Source organism: Piliocolobus tephrosceles, chromosome 19 (genome assembly GCF_002776525.5).
Source record: "Piliocolobus tephrosceles isolate RC106 chromosome 19, ASM277652v3, whole genome shotgun sequence".
Taxonomy (NCBI): Eukaryota; Metazoa; Chordata; class Mammalia; order Primates; family Cercopithecidae; genus Piliocolobus; species Piliocolobus tephrosceles.
The window spans coordinates 61,586,890-61,613,687 of record NC_045452.1 but is presented as its reverse complement, the minus strand read 5'-3'; the positions used below and the strand labels follow the sequence as shown (position 1 = coordinate 61,613,687).

Sequence of the window (26,798 nt, the reverse complement as noted above, 5' to 3'; positions counted from 1 at the left end):
TAGTGCTTTAATGTTTCCATGACTCTAGTTTCCTTACTTATAACAAGTTTACCTCAATGCTTGTCACCTCCGGTTTTATAAAGGTATTTTAAGGAACAATGAGTCATAATTGCTGAGTTCTTTGAACTCCTTGGATGAAAGATGTTATACTGCCTATAAACATAAAGCATTGTTATTATATATCAGACAAAAAGCTGTCCCCAGCCAAAAAGAAACCAGCAAAATATAAAGTATATGAGGTGCCATACACTTCCGTAATATTTAAATTTATGACCTGGGTATAAATTAAATGGGTTTAACATTGGGTGAAGCCCAGCATCTTTGATCTATAATGCCCACAGCACTATGCAAACACTGAGCCACCTAATCTCAAAATGCCCTGTGGGTGTGTATGTCACAAACACCAGCCATTATAATTCTTTCTTTGAATTTTTTTCCTAAAGCACACCACCAAAGTTAGTGTAAAATCTCAGAAAAAGAATACAAATTAGTCGTTATTCTGCTAGTCTTCTTTCTTTTCATTCAAACACGCAACCAGAAGCATCTCTACACCAAAATACAAACATGATCACAAAGATAAGGAAAAGCTTAAATAAAACAAGCAATAGATTTTTATTCCTGGGTAAACATCTTATCTTTTTCTTATTTTTAGTACAGGGCAGATTTGGTACTTTGTGAACTGTTTTGGCCTAAGAAGAAAAGTAGAGAAAAAGGACTAGAGATGAGGATACTATAAGAATGGGAACTTTGGCAAAATAAGTGAAATGGAAACAGGGATGAGATGAAAATTTATATAGGTTCATTCCTTTTTTTTTTTGGTTTTGAGATGGAATCTTGCTCTGTTGCCCAGGCTGGAGTGCAGTGGCACGATTTTGGCTCACTGCAACTTCTGCCTCCCAGGTTCAAGCAATTCTCCTGTCTCAGCCTACTGAGAAACTGGGATTACCGGTGCACACCACCATCCCGGCTAATTTTTGTATTTTTAGTACAGATGGGGTTTCACCATGTTGGCCAGGCTGGTCTCAAACTCTTGACCTCAGGTGATTCACCCACCTCAACCTCCCAAAGTGCTGGAATTACAGGAGTGAGCCACCGCGCCCAGTAGTTCACTCTTTTCTTTCCTTTCACCGATACAGCTTAAGTAGAGATGGAGGGAGGGTGAGACACTCAAAACCCAGGGCCAACTTATCCAGGGCCCATGAAAATGTTTTAATTTCTTTTAAAATGAGAAGAAATAATGATATGATCCAGCTTGAATTAAATGTCTTTATACCAACACTGTTGTAAAAACAATTATTATTAATTTTAATGGTGGGAGGGGTTCACAAAGATAAAAGTACTTAAGGCCCTTGAAAGTCAGAATGTGGCCCTGGAAATGCCCTATCTTAGACATTTTGAGGAAATCTTGCTGAGGACATCCTTGACAATTTATTTATTCTACCCTGACACTACAGAATTCCACAAAAGCAACTGAATACAATATTAAAGAAGTAATTCAACAAACTGAATGGAGCAAGCTTAGTAAAAACAGAACCTGGGCCGGGAGTGGTGGCTCACACCTATAATCCCAGCACTTTGGGAGGCTTAGGTGGGCGGATTGCCTGAGCTCAGGAGTTCCAGACCAGCCTGGCCAACATGGTGAAACTAAATACTAAAATACAAAATATCTCTACTAAAATACAAAATACTAAAATACTAAAATACAAAATATCAGCTGGACATGGCAGCAGGTGCCTGTAAGCCCAGCTACTTGGGAGGCTGAGGCATGAGAATTGCTTGAACCTGGGAGGCAGAGGTTATAGTGAGATAAGATCATGCCACTGCAATCCAGCCTGGGTGACAAAGCGAAACTCTGTCTCAAATAAATAAATAAATAAGCAAACAAACAAACAAACCAACCCTGGGGGGTTATCAGTAAAGGAAACTGTGGTTTGACTTCTCCATACAGCTGATGTACACGGCATGGGGTGTATTCCCCTACTTACAAGGCTATTGAAGACAGTCATGAACCTCATCTAAGAATTGGTAACTACAGGCCGGGTGCAGTGGCTCATGCACGTAATCCCAGCACTTTGGAAGGCCTATTACGCTCATGCACGTAATCCCAGCACTTTGGAAGGCCCAAGAGGGTATTTTAAACATTTTCCTGGAATAGGAGAGTCCCTAGGATCCTGTCCGGAGCTAATACAAATCCCCTCTCAAGAAAAACACTTAAGGCTGGGTGTGGTGGCTCACGTCTGTAATCCCAGCACTTTGGGAGGCCAAGGTGGGTGGATCACCTGAGGTCAGGAGTTCGAGACCAGCCTGGCTAATATGGTGAAATCCCGTCTACTAAAAACACAAAAATTCGGCAGGTATGGTGGTTACCTGCAATCCCAGCTACTTGGGAGGCTGAGGCTGAAGAATTGCTTGAACCTGGAAGGTGGAGGTTGCAGTGAGCCAAGACTGCAGTGTTGCACTCCAGCCTGGGCTACAAGAGCGAAACTCTGCCTGGAAAAAAAAAAAGAAAAGACCCTCTTGGTGTAATCAAGTTGCCAAAACAATACAAAAAGATCCTCAGTAATTTGTAAAGGGCACACTTCTTGAAAAAGGAATTATCACATAAGTGGTTTGATATGCAAGAAGAAATGGTGAACAAAGACATGTAGACAAATCTAACTGAACATTGACTCTATTGAGGACTAAACTCTGATTTTTTTTTAATCTTGCCTAAATTCTTATCTAAGGGGTCTGGGGAGTCATGGCCTAAAAATCATAAATTCTCAGCAGACGGGTTTTATTTAACCCTATATATAGTGACTTACTTTCCAACCTGACTCTGGCAAAACATTCAGAGACGAGGAAGAAAATCAAAATATTTTACCCCAAAACATGTTTCTTTGCCGTATCTTGAAAGCTGTCTTTTGTGGGGAAAAATTTACACCTGTACAGAATTTCTATTAACATAGCTAGATCTTCTTCTAGGCCCTCCCAATCCTGAAGAGATTAACTGGCCCAGGGCGGTGGCTCATGCTTTTAATTCCAGCACTTTGGGAGGTGGAGGCCAGCGGATCACAAGGTCAAGAGACTGAGACCATCCTGGACAACACGGTGAAACCCCGTCTCTACTAAAAATACAAAAAAATTAGCCGGGCGTGGTGGCGAGTGGGATTACAGGCGTGAGCCACTGCGACCGGTGAAATCTTCATTTCTTAAGAACAGCATTATCATTTCTCAGAAAACATAAAAATTAGCAGTTCCACATGTAATAGAAAGTTTCTTGGACTGGCGCAGTGGCTCACACCTTTAATCCTAGCACTTTGGGAGGCCAAGACGGGCAAATCACCTGAAGTCTGGGATTTGAGACCAGTCTGGCCAACATGATGAAACCCCCGTCTGTACTAAAAACACAAAAATTAGCCAGGTGTGGTGGTGCATGCCTGTAACCCCAGCTACTCGGGAGGCTGAGGCAGGAGAATCGCTTTAACCCGGAGGCAGAAGTTGCAGTGAGCCAAGATCATGCCACTGCACTCCAGCCTGGGTGACAGATTGAGACTCCGTCAGAAAGAAAAGGAAAGAAAAGAAAAGAGAGAAAGAAAGAAAAAGTTGGTTTCCTAATTCACATGTCTTCATATTTCAAGCTGAGAAGAGGTGAAAATTCCTTAATTCTTCAGTATAAATTAACCTTTGAATATGATTGTAGGATTTTAATGATCTACGGGTGTGTTAATAGATCCATTAGTGCTGAGACATTTTTGTAAGGATGGATGCTTTATTAACCACAGTTATTTGTGTATCTGTAATTATAGCCTTCTGGCTGGAGCAGGGATCATCACCTTTGAGCTGGTTTAGAGGCTATATAATGTGGAATGCTTGGTGCTTTACTAAGGGCATTTCATTTAATGGCTGTGCACTATTTCTTAGCTTGGTTTGAAGACAAAAAATAATAATTTATATGTTCGAGAATAAATGAGATTATCTTATTATATAGCTTCCAGAAGACATAATTTCCAAGCTGTCAATAGCCACAAATGCATTTTAAGGTATCTTTAATATATTTCATATAACTGCATAATTTTAGCTAGTTTATGAAATAATTTAGTCACAAACCAAAGTTCTAAAAGTGACTTCATGTAACTTTTTAAAGAACAATAGTTCCCCAAATAAGATAGACTGCTTCTTTCAAGATAATTTAAATCTTAGAATGGTACATTAAAAAAAATCTGTGTTCAGTAATTTAAAGAAGCAGAAAAAAATTGAGCTTGTAAAACTCACATTTTAAAAAACACATTCTGGGATGGGCACGGTGGCTCACGCCTGTAATCCCAGCACTTTGGGAGGCCAAGGTGGGCGGATCACCTGAGGTCACAAGATTGAGACCATCCTGGCCAACATGGTAAAACCCTGTCTCTATTAAAAATACAAAAATTAGCCAGGCATGGTGGAGCACACCTGTAGTCCCTGCTACTCAGAAGGCTGAGGCAGGAGAATCGCCTCAGGAGGCGGAGGTTGCAGTGGGCTGAGATCACGCCACTGTACTCCAGCCTGGGCGACAGAGCCAGATTCTGTCGCCCCCTCCCAAAAAAGCACATTCTGAAAAGATATATTTAAGGTGTAATGATTTGTTATTGCACAGATATTTAAATTTTATTAACATATTGCCATAGAAAATAAACATTCAATTCAACTTGAGAAATACTTGAGAACCTACTATGTGCTTTCAGGAGTGGTGAAGACAAAAAAAAAAAAATGTGCTTTTTCAGACTTCTAGAAGTATTTAGAAGAAGAAAAGTGATTAATAGGTATGCAAATGCCCAACATAGAAGGAGGCAAAAGCTAACAATTAGAAGAAAAAGTACCAGGAAAGGGATTAAGATAAAAATCATTTTGGGTAGTTGTTCCTCTTCTTCCTCCTCCTTCCTTCTCCCTCTGTCCTCTCCCTTCTCCTCGTCCTCCCCCCTCCTCCCCTCCCCCTCCTAAATCCTTTTGGGTAATTTCTCCTTCTCTTCCTCCTCCTCTTTTCTTCTTCTTCCTTCTCCTTCTTGGATCACGGCTCTCTGCAACCTCCGTCTCCTGGGCTCACTTTATTAGCTCCACTTACTGAGATCCTGCTTAGGGGGTTCCTGCACATAGTAAGTGGAAGCTAATAAAACTAATATTGGATAATATTTGTCTGCCTAACTCAGCTTCCGGAGTAGCTGGGACTACCACATCCAGCTCATTTTTTATTTTTAGTAGAGATAGGGGTCTTGCCATGTGGCCCAGGATGGTCTCGAACTCCTGGGCTCAGGCGATCGTCCACCTCTACCTCCCAAAATGCTGGGAGTTTGAGACCAGCCTGGCCAATATGGTGAACCCCCCCCCCCTACTAAAAATACAAAAATTAGTCGGGTGTGGTGGCGCGCGCCTGTAGTCCCAGGTATTCGGGAAGCTGAAGCAGAAGAATTGCTTGAACCTGGGAGGCGGAAGTTGCAGTGAGCCGAGATGGCGCCACTGCACTCCGACCTGGGCGACGGAGCGAGGACTCCATCTTAAAAAAAAAAAAAAGAAAGAAAGAAAAGTTCTTGTAGAACAGTGTTAAACAGATGAACAACTTCAATACTTGCTCTTCTCTGCTTGATTTCATTTAGTGTGGTGAGTAAAAATTTAAATTCCAAATATTATTTACATGCAGTTATATCCAGTAGAATTCCTGTTTGCTCAAATAGGAAGTCCCTAGTCGTTACCCATGTTGTCTTACGTCTGTATTGAACTCTTACTACGTTGCAAAAGCTTTGGCAGAACTTTACAATAAGATGGTACAGATTTTGCAAAGCCACTTCCTCTTATTACCACCGGTCATCTGTCATTTATTAGGCTGCCATAAAGCAGGATTCCCCTCAAATCAAGTTAAATTGGAATCACTGAAGTAAGGCTCAGGCACTAGTATTTTTAAAAAGTCCTCCAAGTAATTTTAATGTGCAGCCAGAATTGCAACTCACCGGGCTAAATTGTAGTTGCGCAATTTTGGTCTTCCTGATAACTGATTTCTTTGCCCCTTTCTCTTTTCTGGTTCAATGCATAATAAGAATTTTCCAGTATTAGTTTTATTAGCTTCCACTTGCTAAATTCTGCTTACTGGGGTTCCTGCTTAGTCTAGACAGTAAGCAGGAACTTACAGACTATGTAAGCTTATAGACCACATAAGCAGGAACCCTGTAAGCAAGAACTCACTAAGTGTAAGCTAATTAAAACTATGTGCCAGGCAGGGTGCCAAGCATTTTCTGGGCATTATCTCACTTAACTTTCATAGCAACCCCGAAGTAGGTGCCACTTCTATGAAACCTGCCCAGTTACTGCCCCACTCCGCGGTACAAGCTCTTACCCACCGCTTCTTCAATACACTCCTGTTATGGAACTGTCGCGGCACTCCAAAGTCTCTATGTAGTTATAAATAAACGTTATCTGGAAGAGCAGCCTAGAACTTTCAAGATCTCCAATTCACACTCCAACTGACACCTTTAACTACCCCTACTGAGTCCCACTTTCAAAGCTCACTCACTAACATTGGATAATATTTGTCTGCCTACCTCAGCCTCCGGAGTAGCTGGGACTACAGCGTCGTTACTAGCCAGCTTCAGGGCTAGAACAGCCTTTATGTGCAAGTGGAAAAAACCTCAGGTTATTTCCCAAATCGGTAGCTGCAGAGGGGCTCTATCCTTACTGGAGACGGAGAAAAGCCCTCTCGCGCTTTTATGTCAGCCCACGCGACTCGTTAAGAGGGCGAAGGCCAGGGACTGCCCAGGTCGCATCCCGAGAGCCTGAGGTCAGAGACCCTGCCCCTGGGGCACACCGCGAGGGGTGGGACGGGTGGGTGCAAGCGGGGCGGAGGTAGGAGCCGCCCTAGAGGCGGTCCCTCCGAGTGCCCTGTGCCTCGCCTTAAAGGAGGGCGCCAACGCAATTTCAGTATCTGGGAGACGGGCTGCCCCACCCCCGCGCGCAAAACCCTGATTTAGCTTCAGGGATGAAGGCGCGGACCCCTGCGCAGGCTTGCGGTGTGGGAGGCGGCCGCCCGAGCCCTCCGACGCGGCGCGCCTGGAGGCTGAGAGTTCCGCGCCGGGAGGGTCCCGGGGGCCGAGGAGTGCCGCGCCCGGTTGCCAAGGCAACCCCACGCGGCCGCAGAAGCCGGCGCTCGCAGCAGGGCCAGGGCCGCTGCCGGAAGTGACGCGAGTTCACCTGCCGAGCGGGGGCGGGGAGGAGGGGCGGAGGGTGCAGAGGTGCTGCCGCCGCCGCGAGCCAGTCGGGAGCGCGCGAGGCGCGGGGAGCCTGGGACCCGGAGCGAGAGCTGCATACCTGCAGCCGCCGCCCACGGCACGGCAGCCACCATGGCGCTCCTGCTGCGCTTCTTGCTCCTGTGCGGAATCGTGGGTGAGTGGGGGCCATGGGGTCCTCAGCACCCGCCCAGCCCGGGGGCGCTCGCTGCCCGCGGCCACCCAGGAACAATGGGGCATGGGGGAGGGGGCGGGCGCGATTTGGGGACGCTGCTGAAGGGGCTGCGGGGTGGGCAGAATTGCACAGGGGCGCTTTTGCGGGCCCGGGCGCACCAGCCTGGCCGGGTGGAGCTGTACCGGAGGGAGCCGCGCAGGGCGCGCGGAGTGCCCGGGGACCGAGCCCCCGGTGGGGGGTGGTGGCGGAGGGGCTCGGGCGCGGCGTGTCGGGTGCGCCTAGCAGCTCTCCCGTAGCATTCTCTGCCCCGGTGCGGGCTTGCCTTTCTTTGCTCTCGCCGTCTCCCTTGTCAGCCTTCGTGTCGGTTCAGTCCAGCGTTAACCCGATTTCAAAAGCCTTGGGCAACGAGTTTTCAGGTGTCGAATCGCCCAGGCGGGGAGGCTGAATTGCAAACGCCATTATTCAATTGACGTGGAGCTGCCCCGTGCCTCGGATCGGCCAGGCTATCTCCAGGAAAGAGGCGCTGAGCGAACTCCAGCCTGGACGTTCTTAGTCTCCTGGTAGCAGCTCGCCCAGGCGGGAGCTGCTAACCAGACGCACATTGTGAAGTAGACCGTGGGAAATCAAAAGTGGGTTCCTGCAAAAATGTAGTATTGGTTTCTGTAGTCCTTGGGCAAAGTGCAAAGAATTCAGTGACCTCGCTTTTGAGTTTATAATGTGTCGGTTCATTTTGGAGATAAGACGGGCTGAGTTGTACAGGGTAATTGCTAGAGGCTTCGCCAAGTGCGTTTGTCGACTGCTCCTTTCTCTGGGAGGGGGGAAAAAGGCGTGTAAAAATGCGTGGACCATTAGGAGGCATAATCATTTTGACACTTCAAAAAACGCATGTTTCCATGTCAGTGTTTTAACCAATTGATCTTGCTTGTCAAGCTAAGCGTTTTATAACCAAATAATTCATTTTTAAAAATCCGTAGGTGGGATCCCAGGAGGCGCACTTAGTATAGCCTCTGGAAGGGTAATTTTTTTGTTGTTGTTAGGTGCTCTGAAGCAGGATAGAGTGGCCTTTTCTGTTGGGATGGCTCTCTGCTTCCTGTTGAAATGTTAATTCCATTGTTGGATGCCACAGCTGTGAGCATTACTCATGGGATGAACATTCTATTAACAAGTCTAATCTTCGATCTGAGCCTATAGCACTACCTTCACCTTTTTGATATATACCATTTAGACTTGGCTGGCTGAAATGTCCAAAGTAACGCTTCCGGAGAAGATGAAGGGTCAGAACCAGTTTACAGGTACATTCCCACCTTTTTTTTTTTTTTGTCAAGGCCGAACCTGAAGTTGAAGTTGAGAACACAGTGTGTTCTCTGAGAAGAAAAAAAACAAAAAACGTTCTAGACCACATCTAAAGCAGAAAAGTAGAATAACATAAATTATGTGGAGGATTTTTTTTTTTTTTTTTTTAAGATGGAGTTTTGCTCTTGTTGCCCAGGCTAGAGTGCAATGGCGCGATCTTGGCTCACCACAACCTCCGCCTCCCGGGTTTAAGTGATTCTCCTGCTTCGGCCTTCTGAGTAGCTGGGATTACAGGCGAGCGCCACCACGCCCAGCTAATTTTTGTATTTTTGGTAAGAGACCATGTTGGTCAGGCTGGTCTCCAACTCCCGACCTCAGGTGATCCGCCTGCCTCAGCCTCCCAAAGTGCTGGCAGGGATTAGTTGTTGTTGTTGTTGTTGTTTTAACAGGAATGTTTAGATAATTAGATTTTTTTTTTGGAAGTGTGCCTCACTTTGATAGGCACAATTCTAAGAAATATTATTTTGATGCATAGAGTCTTTGTGCTCATAAGGTATACGTGGGTACAGTGAGCATTTACTCGAAGGGCCATGATCTTCAGCTAAACAAGGCAAGTATTTTTATTCCAGTTTTTCAGTTTAAGAAACAGGTAAGGCCAGGCACAGTGCTTGTAATCCCAGCAATTTGGGAGGTTGAGACGGGAGGATCATTTGAGTTTAGGAGTTTGCGACCAGCCTGGGCAACATGGCGAGACCCCATTTCTACAAAAAAATACAACAAAACAAAACTCAGAAAAGAACTAGCTAGGTGCAATGATTCTTGTCATAGTCGCAGCTACTCGGGAGGCTGAGATGGGAGGATTGCCTGAGCCTGGGAGGTGGAAGCTGCAGTGAGCCACGATCATGACATTGCACTCGAGCCTAGGCGACAGAGTGAGACCCTGTCTCAAGAAAAAAAAAAAGAAAGAAACAGGTCAGACTAATTGATGTATGGCTTTATTTCTTCAAATCTTTCTGACCATTTAGAAATGCATTGGTATGGGCTGGACGCAGTGGCTCACGCCTGTAATCCCAGCACTTTGGGAGGCCGAGGCGGGCGGATCACGAGATCAGGAGATAGAGACCATCCTGGCTAACACGGTGAAACCCTGTCTCTACTAAAAATACAAAAAATTAGCCAGGCGTGGTGGCGGGCGCCTGTAGTCTCAGCTACTCGAGAGACTGAGGCAGGAGAATGGCGGGAACCTGGGAGGAGGAGCTTGCAGTGAGCTGAGATCCGGCCACTGCACTCCAGCCTGGGCGACAGAGTGAGACTCTGCCTCAAAAAAACAAACAAAAAAAAAAAACAGAAAAATACCAAATAGGGACTCTACTATCTGAGAGTTGTTGAGGAGTAAAATGAGATACTTATCGTTTTTTTTTTTTTTACCTGTAGCCTTTGCTTTACATTAAAAAAGAAAAAAGATGGGATGTGATCTTTATCCTCTCCATATGCCCCGCTTAATCTTTTCATTCCTGAGATTATACCACCATCAGAGGAAAAGATGCCTCTCGTCCAAGCAAGCCTCCCTACATTGGCTCCTCATCCTGTCTGTTGTGGGGTCTCCGTCGATTACCAACTTAACTCACTGCACTAGATCAGAGGACAGGGCCATTGCCTATATTCATGGTTGCAGTCCCTGCATGGTCTTGTGGCTCCTGGCAGACAGCTAGTGTTGAGCAAGTCCTTTTTGCATGACTAAAAGTTTTCAACTTCTTTGCCACTAGGCCTGGATGTATGATAGAGCTCTCTTCAGTTCATCACTTTCTCCCTTCTCATCTAATAAAGATGGTCCTTATAGTGATTATTCCACTAGTCATGTCTGAGTCAGTTTTTAATCTAAAGAAGCTGAGCTTCTGCTTTATCTTTGACCTCATTCTATTTTTTCTCCTGTTTCAGTTGCCAAAGGTTACAGTAATGCATATGCCAAATTGGTTTATCTCTTTGGAACTCCTTGACACCTGTTTTGGTTCTTTCCCACCCTGTTGACCTGCCCTTTACTACTTTCTAAAATAGGTGCCTTAAATGTCAGCCTTCCTTATGGTTTAGCCCATAGACAATCTTGATCTTAAACCTGGGTGACCTCTTATATCCATCATGGTAATCTCCCAAGTATTGGTAGTAAATTAAAAATATTTTCATCCCCCAGCCTGACCAACATGGTGAAACCTTGTCTGTACTAAAAATACAAAAATTAAAAAATTAGCCAGGCATGGTGATATATGTCTGTAATCCCAGCTACTCAGAAGGCTGAAGCAGGAGACTTGCTTGAACCTGGGAGGCTGGGGTTTCAGTGAGCTGAGATCCTGCCACTACACTCCAGCCTGGGTGACAGAGCAAGACTCCATCTTAAAACAAATAAATAAATAAATGTATATGTATACACATATATATTATATATTACATATTATATATTACATGTATTATTTTATATATTATGTATTACATATATAATATATTACACTATATATGTTTTATATGTAATATGCTATATATTACATATGTTTTATATATAATATATAATTATATAATTGTAAATATATATTATATGTATATAATATATCTAGTATATATAATATATAAAATATAATTATAAAAATATATATGTATATTATATGTAGTATATATACTATATCATATATAGTATATATGTTATATATAGTATATATTTAATATAATATATAGTGTATATACTATATACATATTTGCACCTCAGCCCCCCTCTCCTTTGAATCCTGGGCCACTATTTCCAACTGCCTAACTATTCAACTTCCATTTGAATACCTGACACTCTTCACTCTCCAAATACACTCACCTGTTAATTAAGTGATGCTTAATGTACTGATACTACTATGTGCAAAGCTGTGTGCTAGGTGCCCCTACAATAGAATATGACATTGCAAGTTGCAAACGCCTTGATAGAATTTTGCAATCAGATAGTACAGCTTTTGCAAAGACAGAGATCTGAAGGGTGTGATATGTCTTGGGAGTTGAGTAGTTCAGTGCATGTAAAACATCTAACCAGTGCTTCTCAAACTTTGTGCATCTGAATGATTCTTACAGGGAAGTCTAGGTGGGGCTTGTGAGTTTGCATTTTAACAAATTTTACCTGATGTCACTGCTTACCACGTTTTGTGTGGGTAAAGATCTAAAAGCCGTACTGAGAGCTTGGTGGGAGCTGACAGGTCTTTCGGGTTATGCACCCCAATCCCCACAGTACTAAGACATTTGTGGAAGTATCGAGAAGTTAGGTTATACACTGAGGTTTTTGCCGTTGAATGGTAGCTATGCAGCAGTTCTCGAGGAAAGCAGAACCGATAGAGCTAACACAGGAATCCTCTGGGATGATCTGGACATAAACAGTCCCTGTCAAAACACAGCAGGACAGTGTTGGGCTTCCACTTTGATCTGGAAAGCTTTTCTGAAGAAGATAGTAGTAGAACCTGATGTGTGCTTGCTTGAATGAGTGGCACGAAAAAGTTGGAGAGATTTCTGACTTGAGCGTTTGATGATGTCACTAACCTACAGGAAATGAAAAGGAACAGGTTTTAGAGAGATGACAATGAGCTTAAGTTTGGACAGGTAGTATTTGAGGTGTCTGAGGGGGATGGAGGTAAAAAGATACCTGGTAGGCAGATTGCAATGCAGGACTGGATTTCAGGAAAGAGACAGGCATTGGTGATACAGACTCGAGAATTCACAGCTGATTGGTGGCGTCTGTGTAAGGTGAAGGAGGAAATGCAGGTAGGACTAGAAGAGAGAAGGGGAAATGTGAAGCAGGGGAAACATCAACTTCTAATAAGTACATGAGGAAGCAGCTGGGAGCAAGAAGGAGTGATAGGGGATATAGGAGACCTAGAGGATGAAGGTGTGCTAGAGACTGATGCAGAAGTGAGGCTAGTGGGTTTTAGCACTGGGAGACTGTTGAGAACATTCAGAAAGTTCCCATGGGGAGGACAGTTCTGCAGAAGTGAGAGTGAAGCCTCATTTTTATTTTTATTTTTATTATTTTGAGATGGAGTCTTGTTCTGTTACCCAGGCTGGAGTACAGTGGTGCAATCTCAGCTCACTGCAACCTCCACCTCCTGGGTTCAAGCGATTCTCCTGCCTCAGCCTCCCGAGTAGCTGGGACTACAGGCGCCTGCCACCTTGCCTGGCTAATTTTTAGCAGAGATGGGGTTTCGCCATGTTGACCAGGCTGGTCTCGAACTCCAGATCTAAGGTGATCCACCCGCCTTGGCTTCCCAAAGTGCTGGGATTATAGGCATGAGCCAATGCGTCTGGCCAGGTGCCAATTTTTATAGAGGATTGGGCATCAGGCAAGTGGAGAGTGAAAACTAAACTTCGCATTTGCAGGTGGTTTGACAGTGAAGCTTTGCATATGTGGCCTTAATTCCAGAGGGCAGTAGCATATCCCAGGGGAAAAGGTAGAAGCCAGCAGATAAAGACTGTCAACTTCCCTCCATCTAGACCTACAGTCTTGTCCACATCATCCTTCTTGCGCAAAACATGGTATTTCTCCTGAAGGCCGATTCCTGAACTTTGAACCTTTTGGCTTCTCAGGGATGCCACTCTGTTATCCCATCTGTTATATCTGGATTCCATCAACTTTAACCAAGCTTATTTGTCCCTCTTTATTATATCCCTTCAGTACTGTTGTCTCTTTTCCTTTATTTTTTATTTTTAAATTATTATTTTTTTTTGAGACAGTGTCTCTCTCTGTTGCCCGGGCTGGAGTGCAGTGGGCTCAGGTGGTTCTTCTACCTCAGCCTCCCAAGTAGCTGGGACTACAGGCACCCAGCCTTATTTTTCTTTCTTTCTTTCTTTTCGTTTGTTTGTTTTTGTTTTGAGATGGAGTTTTGCTTTTGTTGCCTAGGCTGGAGTGCAATGGCGTTATCTCGGCTCACCGCAACATCTGCCTCCCAATTCTCCTGCCTTAGCCTCCTGAGTAGCTGGGATTACAGGCATGCACCACCATGCCCAGCTAATTTTTTATTTTTAGTAGAGACAGGGTTTCTCCATGTTGGTCAGGCTGGTCTTGAACTCCCGACCTTAGGTGATTCACCCACCTTGGCCTCCCAAAGTGTTGGGCTTACAGGTGTGAGCCATCGCACCTGGCCTTTATTTTTCTTTATTAACCAGATTTTTGGAAAAAATGGTCTGCATGTACTGACTGCATTCTTTTCTTTCATGCTCACTAATTCTTCCGTCCTTTGCAATCTAATTTTCATCCCCTTCTACTTCTTTGAAACTGTATTTGCTGGAGATTGCAGTTAACACTATGGCCACAGCCGGTGGTCCCATCACACCTTCAGCCTCTTAAACCTCAGAACAAATGGTTTCTATTGCACAGTTTCTGCTCTTGAGCTGTTCCTCATTTCCCTTTGTGTGGTCCATTTCCTTCTTATACCATAAACGCCAAGGTTTCTCAGTGTATGGGTGCAGTTACTGTTTATTTGCCTACAGTCTCCAGTACATTTCTAGTCTCCCTTCTCCACCTTTACCCGTATCAAACCATCCACTTAACGTCTCTACACAGACTTCCCCCAGGCATCTCCAGCTGATTCCGTTTCACACTCTTCTCTCTCACATTAATTGGCATTTTCAGCCACCAATATGAGGATCTTACTTGGCCCTTCTTATTTTCCCACCTGCTCACATCCAATTTCGAAGTCATTGTGTCCCTCCAGCCACTACTTGTAATCTATGTTATACCATTATCTCTTCAGCTTGTTGAGATGCTTTCATAATTGGCCTCCTGTTGAGTGAACTTTACCCTGTCCTCCAGGCACATCCTGTTACTTACCGCAGCATATTCTAACCCTTATCAAGCATGCCGATATTGTCATTGTTTTCTCTTGCCAGAATGTACATTTCATAGGTCAGGGACTGTTTACATTGTATTCCCAGTATATGGCACAGGGCATGTTCATTGCATAAATGGGGAAAGTGATGCTAGAGGGAAATTCATGTTTGTAGGCTTGGGAAGTACCTAGAGGAGAAAGCGTTTGAAGATCAAGAATAGGTACCTCATGGAAGAGGTGAGCAGGGCTGGCTCTGTGTCCTACACGGGTCAGCTTCGTGTCAGCTTTGCCAGGTGTTCAGGAGTGGAGTTTATGTCACCACTCACATTTAGTTTCCCTACTTGCAGCCAGTTCTCCCCGCTTCCCTTGTTTCCACATTTCCTCTGTCATAGAAGTCATCAGATGAGAGTTGATGCTTTCTGTCATTAAATAAAGGAAATAATTGAGGCTAGGAACTTTGGATTCAGTTTATTTGGTGGCTAGCAAATGGTGGACGTGAAGATAATTATTAAATTATTAAAATAAGATAATTATTAAAATAGCCCAGAAAGCAATTAAAAATTATCCAACCAGAATGACCTTATGGGTTTACCTTACTGACTTTCATCTGTGTTTCTTAAGAAAACAAACCTAATAATCTAGAATAATAATTGTTCAGTTGGGTTTGGATTTAGATTGGTTCTTTTTCTTTTCTTTTTTTTTTTTGAGATAGAGTCTTGCTCCGTTGCTCAGGCTGGAGTGCAGTGGCGTGATCTCGGTTCACTGTAACCTCCGCTTTCCGACTTCAAGCAATTCTTCTGCCTCAGCCTCCCAAGTAGCTGGGATGACAGGCGCTCGCCACCACGTCCAGCTGATTGTGTTTGTGTGTGTGTGTGTGTGTGTATTTAGTAGAGACGGGGTTTCGCCATGTTGGCCAGCCTGGTCTTGAACTTCTGACCTCAGGTGATCCACCCGTCTCAGCCTTCCAAAGTGCCGGGATTATGTGTATGAGCCACTGTGCACAGCCTACATTGATCTCTTCTGTGCCTTCCCACTTGTCTTTCTTCCCTCACCTTATTGCCTCACCCATTCTTTTTTTCAATAGTTACCCAGGGCCAGGTGCAGTGGCTCACGCCTGTGATCCCAGCACTTTGGGAGGCCGAGGCAGGCAGATCACCTGAGGTCCAGCATTCGAGACCAGCCTGGCCAACATGGTGAAACCCTGTCTCTACTGAAAATACAAAATTTAGTGGGACATGGTGGTGTGCGCCTGTAATCCCAGCTACCCAGGAGGCTGAGGCTGGAGAATTGCTAGAACCTGGGAGGCAGAGGCTGCAGTGAGCCGAGATTGTGCTGCTGCACTCCAGCCTGGGCGACAGAGCAAGACTCCATCTCAAAAAAAAAAAAAAGAAAAAAGAGCCAGTTAGAGGCTGGGAGTGGTGGCACACACCTGTAATTCCAGCACTTTGGAAGACTGAGGTGGGAGAATCCATTGAGCCCAAGACTAGCCTGGGCAACATAACAAGACCTTGTCTCTACAAATAATACAAAAATTAGCTGCGTGTGATACAAAAATTAGCCAGGTGTGGTGGCACATTCTTGTAGTCCCAGCAATTTGGGAGGCTGAGGTAGGAGGATTACTTGAGCCCAGGAGGTTCAAGGCTGCAGTGAACTATGACTGCACCATTGCACTCCAGCCTGGGCGACAGCGTGAAACCCTGTGTCCAAAAAAAGTTAGCCAATTAGACTTAAATTAAGCCTTTGAGTTTTACTTGACTCAGCAGTATTTGTAGTGTATTTCAGCTGGCAGGGTGCTTGCAGAAGAAAAGACTGTTTCTTGATCTATTTATAAAAAAAGGGAAGATAGGAAACGGGAAGGAGATTAACAGTATTTTTAGGGTAGGTGTGAGATCAGTGGTATGGTTCAGTTTGTTCTTTGGTACTTGGTGAGAAAAAGGGTTAACAATTAAATTAACCAGCATTGATACATATTAAGAAAATACAAATTTCTCTGGAAACGTTAAAATCATTTTCATTCTTTCAAAGGTATTTCTCACTGGAATGGGAATGGTTTTAATTTCATTTGCTTCTAAGAAATAAAAGTGTGTTAAGATTTTAGGAAGAAACAACATAACTCATTGCCGTGATTTTTTCAGTTTCCCATAGTTAAGAGGTGTGTTCTGTGTGAATTTTAGACATTGTCTGAGGAAGTGTGGTTTGACTGCACATTTGACGTTCTCTTAAGGAATCTCAAGGGACATACAATGAACCAAATTTATTTAGCCCCACCTTTGTTCAATTGTTGGAGTGACCATCACTTACTCTCTTCAGTCTCTCTCACAAGTATTTTATTTTATTTTTATTTATTTTTTTTTTTTTTGAGACGGAACTCGCGCTGTCGCCCAGGCTGGAGTGCAGTGGCCTGATCTCGGCTCACTGCAGGCTCCGCCTCCCGGGTTCCCGCCATTCTCCTGCCTCAGCCTCCCGTGTAGCTGGGACTACAGGCGCCGGCACCACGCCCGGCTAATTTTTTGTGTGTTTTTAGTAGAGACAGGGTTTCACTGTGTTAGCCAGTATGGTCTCGATGTCCTGACCTCGTGATCTGCCCATCTCGGCCTCCCAAAGTCCTCCCAAAGTGCTGGGATTATAGGCGTGAGCCACTGCGCCCGGCCGGTCTCACAAGTATTTTAAACTCTTGAATACTGGACAGTTCCCATGAGAGCTTTCTCTCAAGGACCAGACACAAACTTTTGACTTTGTTTTGTGCCAGGGTAGTTCTGCAGGAAGAATTGAGAAGACTCTTAACTTACTCAGTTGTACAGTGGAAATCTGATACTTCTAGAATGAACTTATAAAACTGGACAAGCAAAGTGATCATATCTTATTTTTAAAGATAATTGCACATACATCTCATTTAGAGCCACTCTCTTAACCTTGGGATACAAAGGACACATCATATTATTCTCGTGTATAGGAAGCAAGTTCTAAAGCAGAGGCAATTGTGGCATTGGTATAGAACAGTGCTGTCCAACAGAAATATAACGCAAGCCACATATGTAATTTAAAATTTGCTAGTAGCCACATTAAAAGGCAAAAAGGAAAATGTGAAGTGAAACTGAATATATGTTGTTTACACAAAACATACAAAATATGCTTCTTTCCATATATAATCAAATACAAAATATTGAGATATTAAAATGTTTTTTGTACTTTGCCACAATCTGGTCAGTGTTTGACCTACAGCACATCTCATTTGTACTAGCCATGTTTCAAGTGCCAGCAGCTACTGTATTGGTCAGCACTGGGAGCTTTAGTTCCTGTCACCTTCCACCACTGTTCTCGAATGTTTAAGCTGGAAAAGCATGGGGGCAGTGTGCCATCAAAACAGCTTTCTCAAATGGAACATGCCTTTGGAATAGTTCTCATGAGATTTTACTTCTAAAATCGTTATTTTTTGACACATAGTATTTATTTCCTGTTAGCGATGAGCTAAAACAAAGTTTCTTATTTCTTACTTAATCTCTTGTAATCATCAGAACATTTGTTACAGGCACACAAAATCACATCAGCTCTCCTTATTCCATAGTTAAAGGCAGTCACATCTTGAGTGTACAGCAGAAAAGTATATGCATAAGAATTATATTTTTAACTTGCCTATGGGGGAAATAAATGCATTTATGGAGAGGTGCAAAAAAAGCAGGATAGAATGGCCCCAGGTAATAGTTGCTAGGAAAATATGAATTCACTTAGAGATATTAAAGAGGAATTTATACGAAGATTGAGGCAATCAAGTCAGACATGCTCACAACAGGGATAATTTTCTTATTGGAGTTAACTTTTTCTTCATTAACTTCAGGATTTTTCTATAAGGAAATACACTATTTACTCATTTTGCTAATAACTTGTGTCTATTTCTTGGATTTCTTATTTCTGTGATCACATCTTTATAAGACACTTCATCTGGGTGGGTTTTGGTTTTTTATTTTTGCTTTGCTAAATAGTCACTTTTCCTGTCTCATGTTAATTGAAGAGGAAGAGAAGCAAGCTGCAAGTTTTCTATGCGCAAGGAGGCAAAGGAAGATTTCCTTATATGGAGTGTGATACATATTATTCTATGAAGGTGATGAAAATATTCACCATGGCAACTGATCTGCCTTACCCGTAATGCAAAATACCCTACTTGCATTTATTTTGCCAGAGAATTCTGAAATTAGGATCTATGTAGTAGAGAGTATGGGGAAGGTAATAACTATTTCAGCTGAAAAGGAGAATAATTTTTCTTGTGACTAGTGAAGTGCAGTAGTGAGAAGGGGGGAAAGAGAAGAACAAAGAGTTGGATCTGTAACTGTGAACAATTGATTGAAATAATTCACTACTTTTGGACCGGCCAAGAAGAAGAATGGTTTTGATTAGAATTGGAATTTGAAGGCTCCCCCAAGTTGAGTATGTCTGTGTGCGAGGGGAGTGGGGAAGGGTTGAGTCACAATCCAGTTCAGCAAATCTCTGCCAGGATGTTTACTTTTTAGCTCTCCTTATCTGATTTTCCATTGTAAATTTGTATTAAATATTTCTGATAAGCAGCCTCAATTCCTGTGGAAGTTTGAGGGCAAATAAGTAATATAGTATGTACTTATGGGCAAGGCATTGTAATAGTTGCTTCAGGAGATTTAAATGAGTAACACACCATTCCAGTACTCTTGGCAAGCTTAAATCCAGAGGGAGGAGTGAGACAGTTATTCTTGCAACTATGGTACCAGGCAGAGCAAGGCAGGGATCATAGCAGATATGCTATCTAAAAATGTAAGGTATTTGGATTATTCCTTCCGTGCCTTAACTGGCATCTCTAAACCATTTTTCCCGCCACCCTGGGAACCCCTCATCCTCTGAGGCTTCTGTCCTCTGCTTATACCTAACTTGTAGTTGCTTCTCCTTGTTTTTTTTTTTTTTTTTTTTTTTTTTTGAGACAGAGTCTCGCTCTGTCGCCCAGGCTGGAATGCAGCCTGCTTCTCCTTGTTGACAAGAAATGCTCAGCTTCATATTCATCCCCTCCCCCAGCATTATCTGGCATTTTAGTATTTACATTTTACAATGCACTTTTCTAACATCCTTATACCACATTTTCTTGACCTTTCAAATACAGTGATTTTTTTAAGCAATTTTATTTAGGCAATGCTCTCCTTATGCTTTGTTGTTGTTGTTGTTGTTGTTGTTGTTGTTGTTGTTGTTGTTGTTTTGAGACGGAGTCTCACTCTGTCTCCCAGGCTGGAGTGCAGTGGTGCAATCTCGGCTCACTCCAAGCTCTGCCTCCCGGGTTCACGCCATTCTCCTGCCTCAGCCTCCCGAGTAGCTGGGACTACAGGCGCCGCCACCACACCCGGCTAATTTTTTTGTATTTTTAGTAGAGACAGGGTTTCTCCATGTTGGTTAGGCTGGTCTTGAACTCCCAACCTCAGGTGATCCGCCCGCCTTGGCCTCCCAAAGTGCTGGTATTCCAAGTGTGAGGCACCATGCCCGACCAACCAGAGACCCTTTAATTCTTAGATCTTCACTTCTAAAATCTTGAACTCTAATCACGCATCCCAGCTTTCTCACTCTGCATCACGCCTTCTCCTTAATATCAGTGAGGCCTCCAGACCCTTCCCCAACCCTCAAACCCCTGCTGGTATTCTGGCTACTTTAAAACCAGAATTTCGTCACTAATCCTGGTCAGACTCCAGCTCCCGTTCCTGTTGTAGATCAGTTCTACAGGCAGTTTCTTTGCTCCTGCTCACGGACTGTGATGCACAGCTGTGTGGATTGGGGAGGTACTTTTTATTGTCCAATTTGACTAGACTTTTTGTCTTTTTTTTGAGACAGAGTCTCACTCTGTCACCTAGGCTGGAGTGCAGTGACTCCATCTAGGCTCACTGCAACCTCCCTTTCCCTGGTTCGGGCGATTCTCCTGCCTCAGCCTCCTGAGTAGCTGGGATTACAGGTGCCCGGCACCATTCCCAGATAATTTTTGTAGCAGAGACGGGGTTTCACCATGTTGGCCAGGCTGGTCTTGAACTCCTGACCTCGTGATCTGCCCGCCTTAGCCTCCCAAAGTGCTGGGATTACAGACTTGAGCCACTGCACTCGGCTTTTTTTTGAGACACAGTTTCATTCTCTCTCCCAGGCTGGAGTGCAGTGGCATGATCTTAGCTCACTGCAAGCTCTGCCTCCTGGGTTCAAATGATTCTCATGCCTCAACCAACTGAAGAGCTGGGATTACAGGTGTGCACCACCATGCCCTGCTAATTTTTGTATTTTTAGTAGAGATAGGGTTTTGCCATTTGGCCAGGCTGGTCTCGAACTCCTGACCCCAAGTGATCCACCTGCCTTGGGCTCCCAAAGTGCTGGGATTACAGGTGTGAGCCACCGCGCCCCGCCGCCTTTTTGTCTTAATTTTAAGTACATTAATAAGGCATTAGAATATTATGTATTTAACACAAAGACAATTTAAATTTATTTTTTTTGTTGCTTATTCTTTCAGATATTCTAAAATGTATTTTTAAGTAAAGCTTTTAATTGAAATTATGACATGCACAGAAGACCACACAGTTTAGAGCATTAATTTTTATAAACGTACGAGGTAGAGCATTGTCACAAAGTGGCCACACCTACATACCTAGCAACCAGATCCAGAAGTAGAACCCAACTCGCATCTCAGAAGCCCTGTCATGCCTCTTCCTGTCTCTTCTTTACTATTTTTCTTTTTCTTTTTCTTTTTTTTAAATTTGAGATGGAGTCTTGCTCTGTTGCCCGGGCTGGAGTGTAGTGGCTCTATCTCAGCTTACTGCAACCTCCGCCTCCTGGTTTCAAGCGATTGTCCTCCCTCAGCCTCCGGAGTAGCTGGGACTACAGGCACATGCCACCATGCCAGGCCAATTTTTTTTGTATTTTTTAGTAGAGACAGGGTTTCACCATACTGACCAGACTGGTCTCGAACTCTTGACCTCAAGTGATCACCCGCCTTGACCTCTTAAAATGCAGGGATTACAGGCATGAGGCGCCTGGCCTCCTTCACTCTTTTTTCCATTCTTTTCTGATTTCTAACAACTTAGATTAGTGTTAACATTTTCTATAAATAGAATTCTACAGTTTGTGTTTTTTGTCTAACTTATTTTACTTCTCATGTTTGTAAGATGATTTATGTTGTGTAGCTTTGTTTTATTCGTTCGCATTGCTGTGTGGTATTCTATTATGTGACTGTACCACAATTGATTTATTTATTCTACTGATGGACCCTTTTTCCCAGCTTTTTTGCCATTATGAAATTACTACTGTGAAGACCGGGCTCGGTGGCTCACGCCTATAATCCCAGCACTTTGGGAGGCTGAGGTGGGCGGATCACTTGAGGTTAGGAGTTTGAGACCAACCTGGTCAACATGGTGAAATCCTGTCTCTACTAAAAACACAAAAATTAGCCGGACAAGGTAGCACACCCTGTAATCCCAACTATTAGGGAGGCTGAGGCAGAAGAATCACTTGAGCCCAGGAGGCAGCGAGGTTGCAGTGAGCTGAGATTGCGCCATTGCACCACAGCCTAGGTGACAGAGCGAGACTCAGTCTCAACAAAAAGAAAAAGAAAATACTACTGTGACATCCTACATGTGTTTTCATGCATGTGCGCATAGATTTCTACCTATCAGTGAAATTTCTGAGTCCTGTAGGTTACACATAAGTTTCGCTTTGATTGATACTGCCAGTCAGTTTTCCAAAGCTAATTGTACCAGTTGACACTTTGATCAAAGAGTATGAAAGTTCCAGTTGCGGTCAGGCGTGGTGGGCTCATACCTGTAATCCCAGCACTTTGGGAGGTCGAGGCAGGTGGATCACCTGAGGTCAGGAGTTGAAGACCAGCCTTGCCAGGGTGCCGAAATCCCATCTCTACTAAAAATACAAAGATTGGTTGGTTGTGGTGGCAGGCGCCTGTAATCCCAGCTACTCAGGAGGCTGAGGCAGGGAGAATCACTTGAACCAGGGAGGCGGAGGTCGCAGTGAGCTGAGATTGTGCCATTACACTCCAGCCTGGACGACAGAGTGAGACTCTGTCTCAAAAAAAAAAAAGAAAAGAAAAGAAAAAAAGAAAGTTAAGAAAGTTCCAGTTGCTCTACATCCTCATCATGGCCATCTTTCATTTTGACTATTCTGGTGGATGTGTTAGTACCGTCTCATTGTGATTTTCTTTTCTTATTCTTGTTATGATGGAAATTTTCAAATATATGTAAAACTAGAGAAAGTTATATGACAAATCCCAGTATATCTTTGCTCAGCTTTATCAACTCTCAACTCATGTCGGACTTTTTATGCTGCTCTATTGACTTTGATTTGTTTCCCCATTCCTCTTCACAGATGTCTCAGACTTAGACCAGTCTCTAAATTCTTTACCTATGAAATTTTCAGCCTCTTGTTCTAAGTTAGTGTTGTAGTCCCCTTTTGTCATAGAGGCTGTCAGGTACAAATTCTTGCAATTTCTTGTATTCTGATTTATAAACTTAACGATAAGTGTGCCAATGCTTACATCTTTCCTCTAATCTCTTTTTGGTTTTTTAGAGGTAGGGTCTCACTGTTGTCCAGGCTGGTCGAGCAAGCGATGCTTCCTCCTTGTCTCCCAAAGTGTTGAGATTACAGTTTTGAGCTGCAGTGCTTAAGGTCTAATAAAAGGTGTCTTATTCCTGAAAAAGAAATATATATATATATATATATATACATATATATATGTATGTATATGTGTGTGTGTATATATATATGTGTGTATATATATATATATTTTGGTGGTGGTGGGGGATAGGGTCTTTCTCTGTCCCCAAGCTGGAGTGCAGTGATGCAGTCACAACTCACTGCAGCCTCGACCTCCCAGGCTCCCACCTCAGCCTCCGCAGTAGCTGGGACTACAGGCATGCACCACCGTGTGCAACTAATTACATTTCTTTTTTTTTTTTTTTTGTAGAGATGGTGCCTTCCTATGTTCCCCAGGTTGGTCTCAAACTCCTGGGCCTAAGCAGTCTTCCCACCTCAACCTCCCAAAGTGTTGGGATTACAGGTGTGGCAAACAAATCCTTATCCCCAGTTTTCTAGGTCTCATTCTATTCTGAGGGCTTGATCTTTCAGTCTCTAGTGTTTTGCTGTAAGATTGTTAATGTCTCCCATTCTATCCTTTTGACTAATAAATGTACTCCATATTTCTCATTTCAAAAAGAACCTTTCCTTGACCACATATCATATACTGTCTACTTTCTCCCCTCATCGAGAACAAATTTCTCAAACTAGTAGTTATTTCTGTCTTTGCTCACATCTCTCAAGCACTGTGGTCAGATAATATCCTGTTGCAGCTCCCCAAAACCTTCACTAAATCTGATTTGGCTTAGCTCACCGATTGATGTTCCAATTGCCAAATCTAGTGAATACATTTCAGTGTCATTGTTTTTACATTACAAATTGTGTGTTCTTCCTAGTGGAAGGCACTGATAAGTGTTAAAAATAAAAGATGACAAGACATACGGTTGTGTATCATAGTGAAGTAGCAGACTTATCAGATGACAGTGAATTGCCTACTAGCTACTATATTTATTGAAGAGTGAACACCAGGATGTGCTGCCGCTGTTCTAAGAGGTTTACATGTGTTATTTGATTTAATTTCTCCACTGAAGTAGGCATTGTTATTGTCATTAATCTTCATTTTAAAGAGGAACACATCTAGTCATGGAGAGGCTAGAAATTGCCTGAGGCCAAGCATTTAGTCAGATAAATTTGAATCTGAATGCAGATCTAACTTTAGAACTCCTACTGTTGAAGAAATGTCTGCAGTTGTTGGGAGCTGGACTCAGCTCCTGCTAATACCTTTGAGATGTGGATACAGGGGAGGGGAAGAAATGATTGTCAGGGAAGGCTGCTTGTTGGTTGATTGATGGATGGGCTAGAATTAGAACATAGTTAGGTCTGAAATAGATAATTTAGTTCAACACCCTTAATTTACATTTGAGCCCTAGGGAAGCAACTTGTCCAAAATGATACAGAGCTTTTTTGTGTAATAAATTTGACAACAGTCAAGTAACCTAGTCTGACATTTATTTGTTTTTCCAAAAAAGAAAAAGTTTCACCCAAACTCCTGAACCATGTGCTGCCTAAAATACTACTAGAAATGTAGCGTAGAAGAAGAGTATAAATTCCAAACATTTCTCTACCGTGGTGATTGGATTAGGATTTCTAATAATGTACCCACTGTATTTTATAGTGACTTCAGAAATTAAATCTTTATTACTGTTGTATGATGTTCGTGGATTGACTACATGTACATACAGAGTGAGTGTGGTTCCAGAATCGGTCAGCCGAGATTTGAATCTTGCTCCTTCAGTAGCTTAGATGTGTCTCAATGTGTTTGTTTCTTCATTGCAAAACACAGATGGATGATATTAGTACCTTTCTCGTGGAGTTGTTATGAGAATGGAAAGAGTTAATATGTGTAGGACATTTTGAAAAGTGCTTGGTCTATAAGTCCTCAGTCACTATTTAGTTGGTATTTATTGTTAAGGTGATGGTTTCCTCATTTCTATTCCAGTTTATTTCCTGGGGGCCTGCTTTTTGATTTCTCACTGGGGATAGGGAGCTGGGAATTGATATTTGAAAAGTACAAAGAAAAGCCAGTGTGTATACTTATGCCATTTCTCATTGTTATTTATTTATCTTGCTGTAAGTTTTAACTTCCTTAGCTCTGAGTACATATTGACAGTCTATACTGAGTAACGATCATGGGAATTAAAGAACTAAAACTCTTAGTGAAGAGCATAATTTCTACCTCTCTGTATTTTCTTCTCTTTCTCAGCTATATATTTTTATTTTTTTAATTTATTTTTTATTTTTAATTTTTATTTTTTGAGATGGAGTCTCGCTCCATACCCCGCTCCATCGCCCAGGTTGGAGTGCAGTGGTGTGATCTCGGCTCACTGCAACCTCTGCCTCCGGGTTTCAAGCGATTCTCCTGCCTCTGCCTCCCGAGTACCTGGAACTATAGGCGCCCACCACCACACCCGGCTGGTTTTTGTATTTTTAGTAGAGACAGGGTTTCGCCGTGTTGGCCAGGCTGGTCTCAATGTCCTGACCTCGTGATCCGCCCACCTCGGCCTCCCAAAGTGCTGGGATTACAGGTGTGAGCCACCGCACCCGGCCTCGGCAATATTTGAAGTTGGTAGAGTTAATTAGTGTTAACATATTTAAAGTGTTTTTGCCTTCTAGAAACTGGGACGCTCACTATTTAGATGACTTTCGAATATTGCTAATCTCAAAGCAACTTCCTGGGAAGAAGAAAGGCACAGGTTGGAATTAGGCTCTGGCAGAGAGGGAAAGGAAATGGTGCAAATAGCATGGTAGTCACCTTTTCGTATAGAGTTTAGAGTATCTTAGTGACTTGCTAACTCAGACATCTATAGTATCTGTAATCAAATGCGCAAAATTATACTTGTCTTTATCAATCTTTTTTTTCATTTTCTTGAACCTCTAAATCTATTTATAAATCTTTTAACATACTAGTTCCTGATTTGTCTAACTTCCTTCTTTCTTTCTTTCTTTTTTTCTTTCTTTCTTTCTTTGAGAAGGACTCTTGCTCTTTCTTTAGGCTGGAGTGCAGTGGTGAGATCTCGACTCACTGCAGCCCCTGCCTCCCAGGTTCCAGCGATTCTCCTGCCTCAGCTTCCTGGGTAGCTGGGATTACAGGCACATGCCACCACGCCCGGCTAATTTTTGTATTTTTAGTAGAGACGGGATTTCACCATACTGGCCAGGCTTGTCTGGAACTCCTGATTTCAGGTGATCCGCCTGCCTTGGCCTCCCCAAGTGCTGGGATTATAGGCATGAGCCACCGCGCCTGGCCTCTAACTTATTTCTTAAAGTTGCTGTAGTGAATCATTTTTTGACTATTATTGAATGTGTGTTTTGAGACAGTGTCTTGCTCTGTTGCCCAGGCTGGAGTATAGAGGCGCAGTCATGGCTCATTGCATCCTCAGCTTCCCGGGCTCTAGTGAGCCTCCTGTTCAGCCTTCCTAGTAGCTGGGACCACAGGCATGCACTACCACCCCTGGCTAATGTTTTGATCTTTTGTAAATATGAGCGCTCACTGTGATCTGCCCTGCTTAGATCTACCACGCCTGGCTAATTGTTTTATTTTTTGTAGATATAAATTCTCACTATGTTGCCCAGGTTGTTCTTGAACTCCTGGACTCAAGTGATCTTCCCTCCTCAGTGCCTCCCAAAGTGCTGGGA

General features: G+C 43.2%; 1 protein-coding gene across 3 annotated transcripts in view; it reads left to right on the top strand.

Moving 5' to 3' along the window:
- The first annotated feature begins 7,125 nt into the window (after positions 1–7,125).
- Positions 7,126–26,798, top strand: part of CXADR (CXADR Ig-like cell adhesion molecule) — a 76,979-nt gene continuing 57,306 nt past the window's right edge. Inside the window, exon 1 of one of the 3 annotated variants that reach the window (XM_023227495.1) lies at positions 7,126–7,386. In XM_023227495.1, coding sequence (XP_023083263.1) covers positions 7,344–7,386 — 43 coding nt within the window. In that variant the 5' untranslated portion in view covers positions 7,126–7,343. The remainder of the gene's footprint in view (positions 7,387–26,798) is intronic. The other 2 variants (XM_023227494.1, XM_023227496.1) reach the window with 2 other exon arrangements.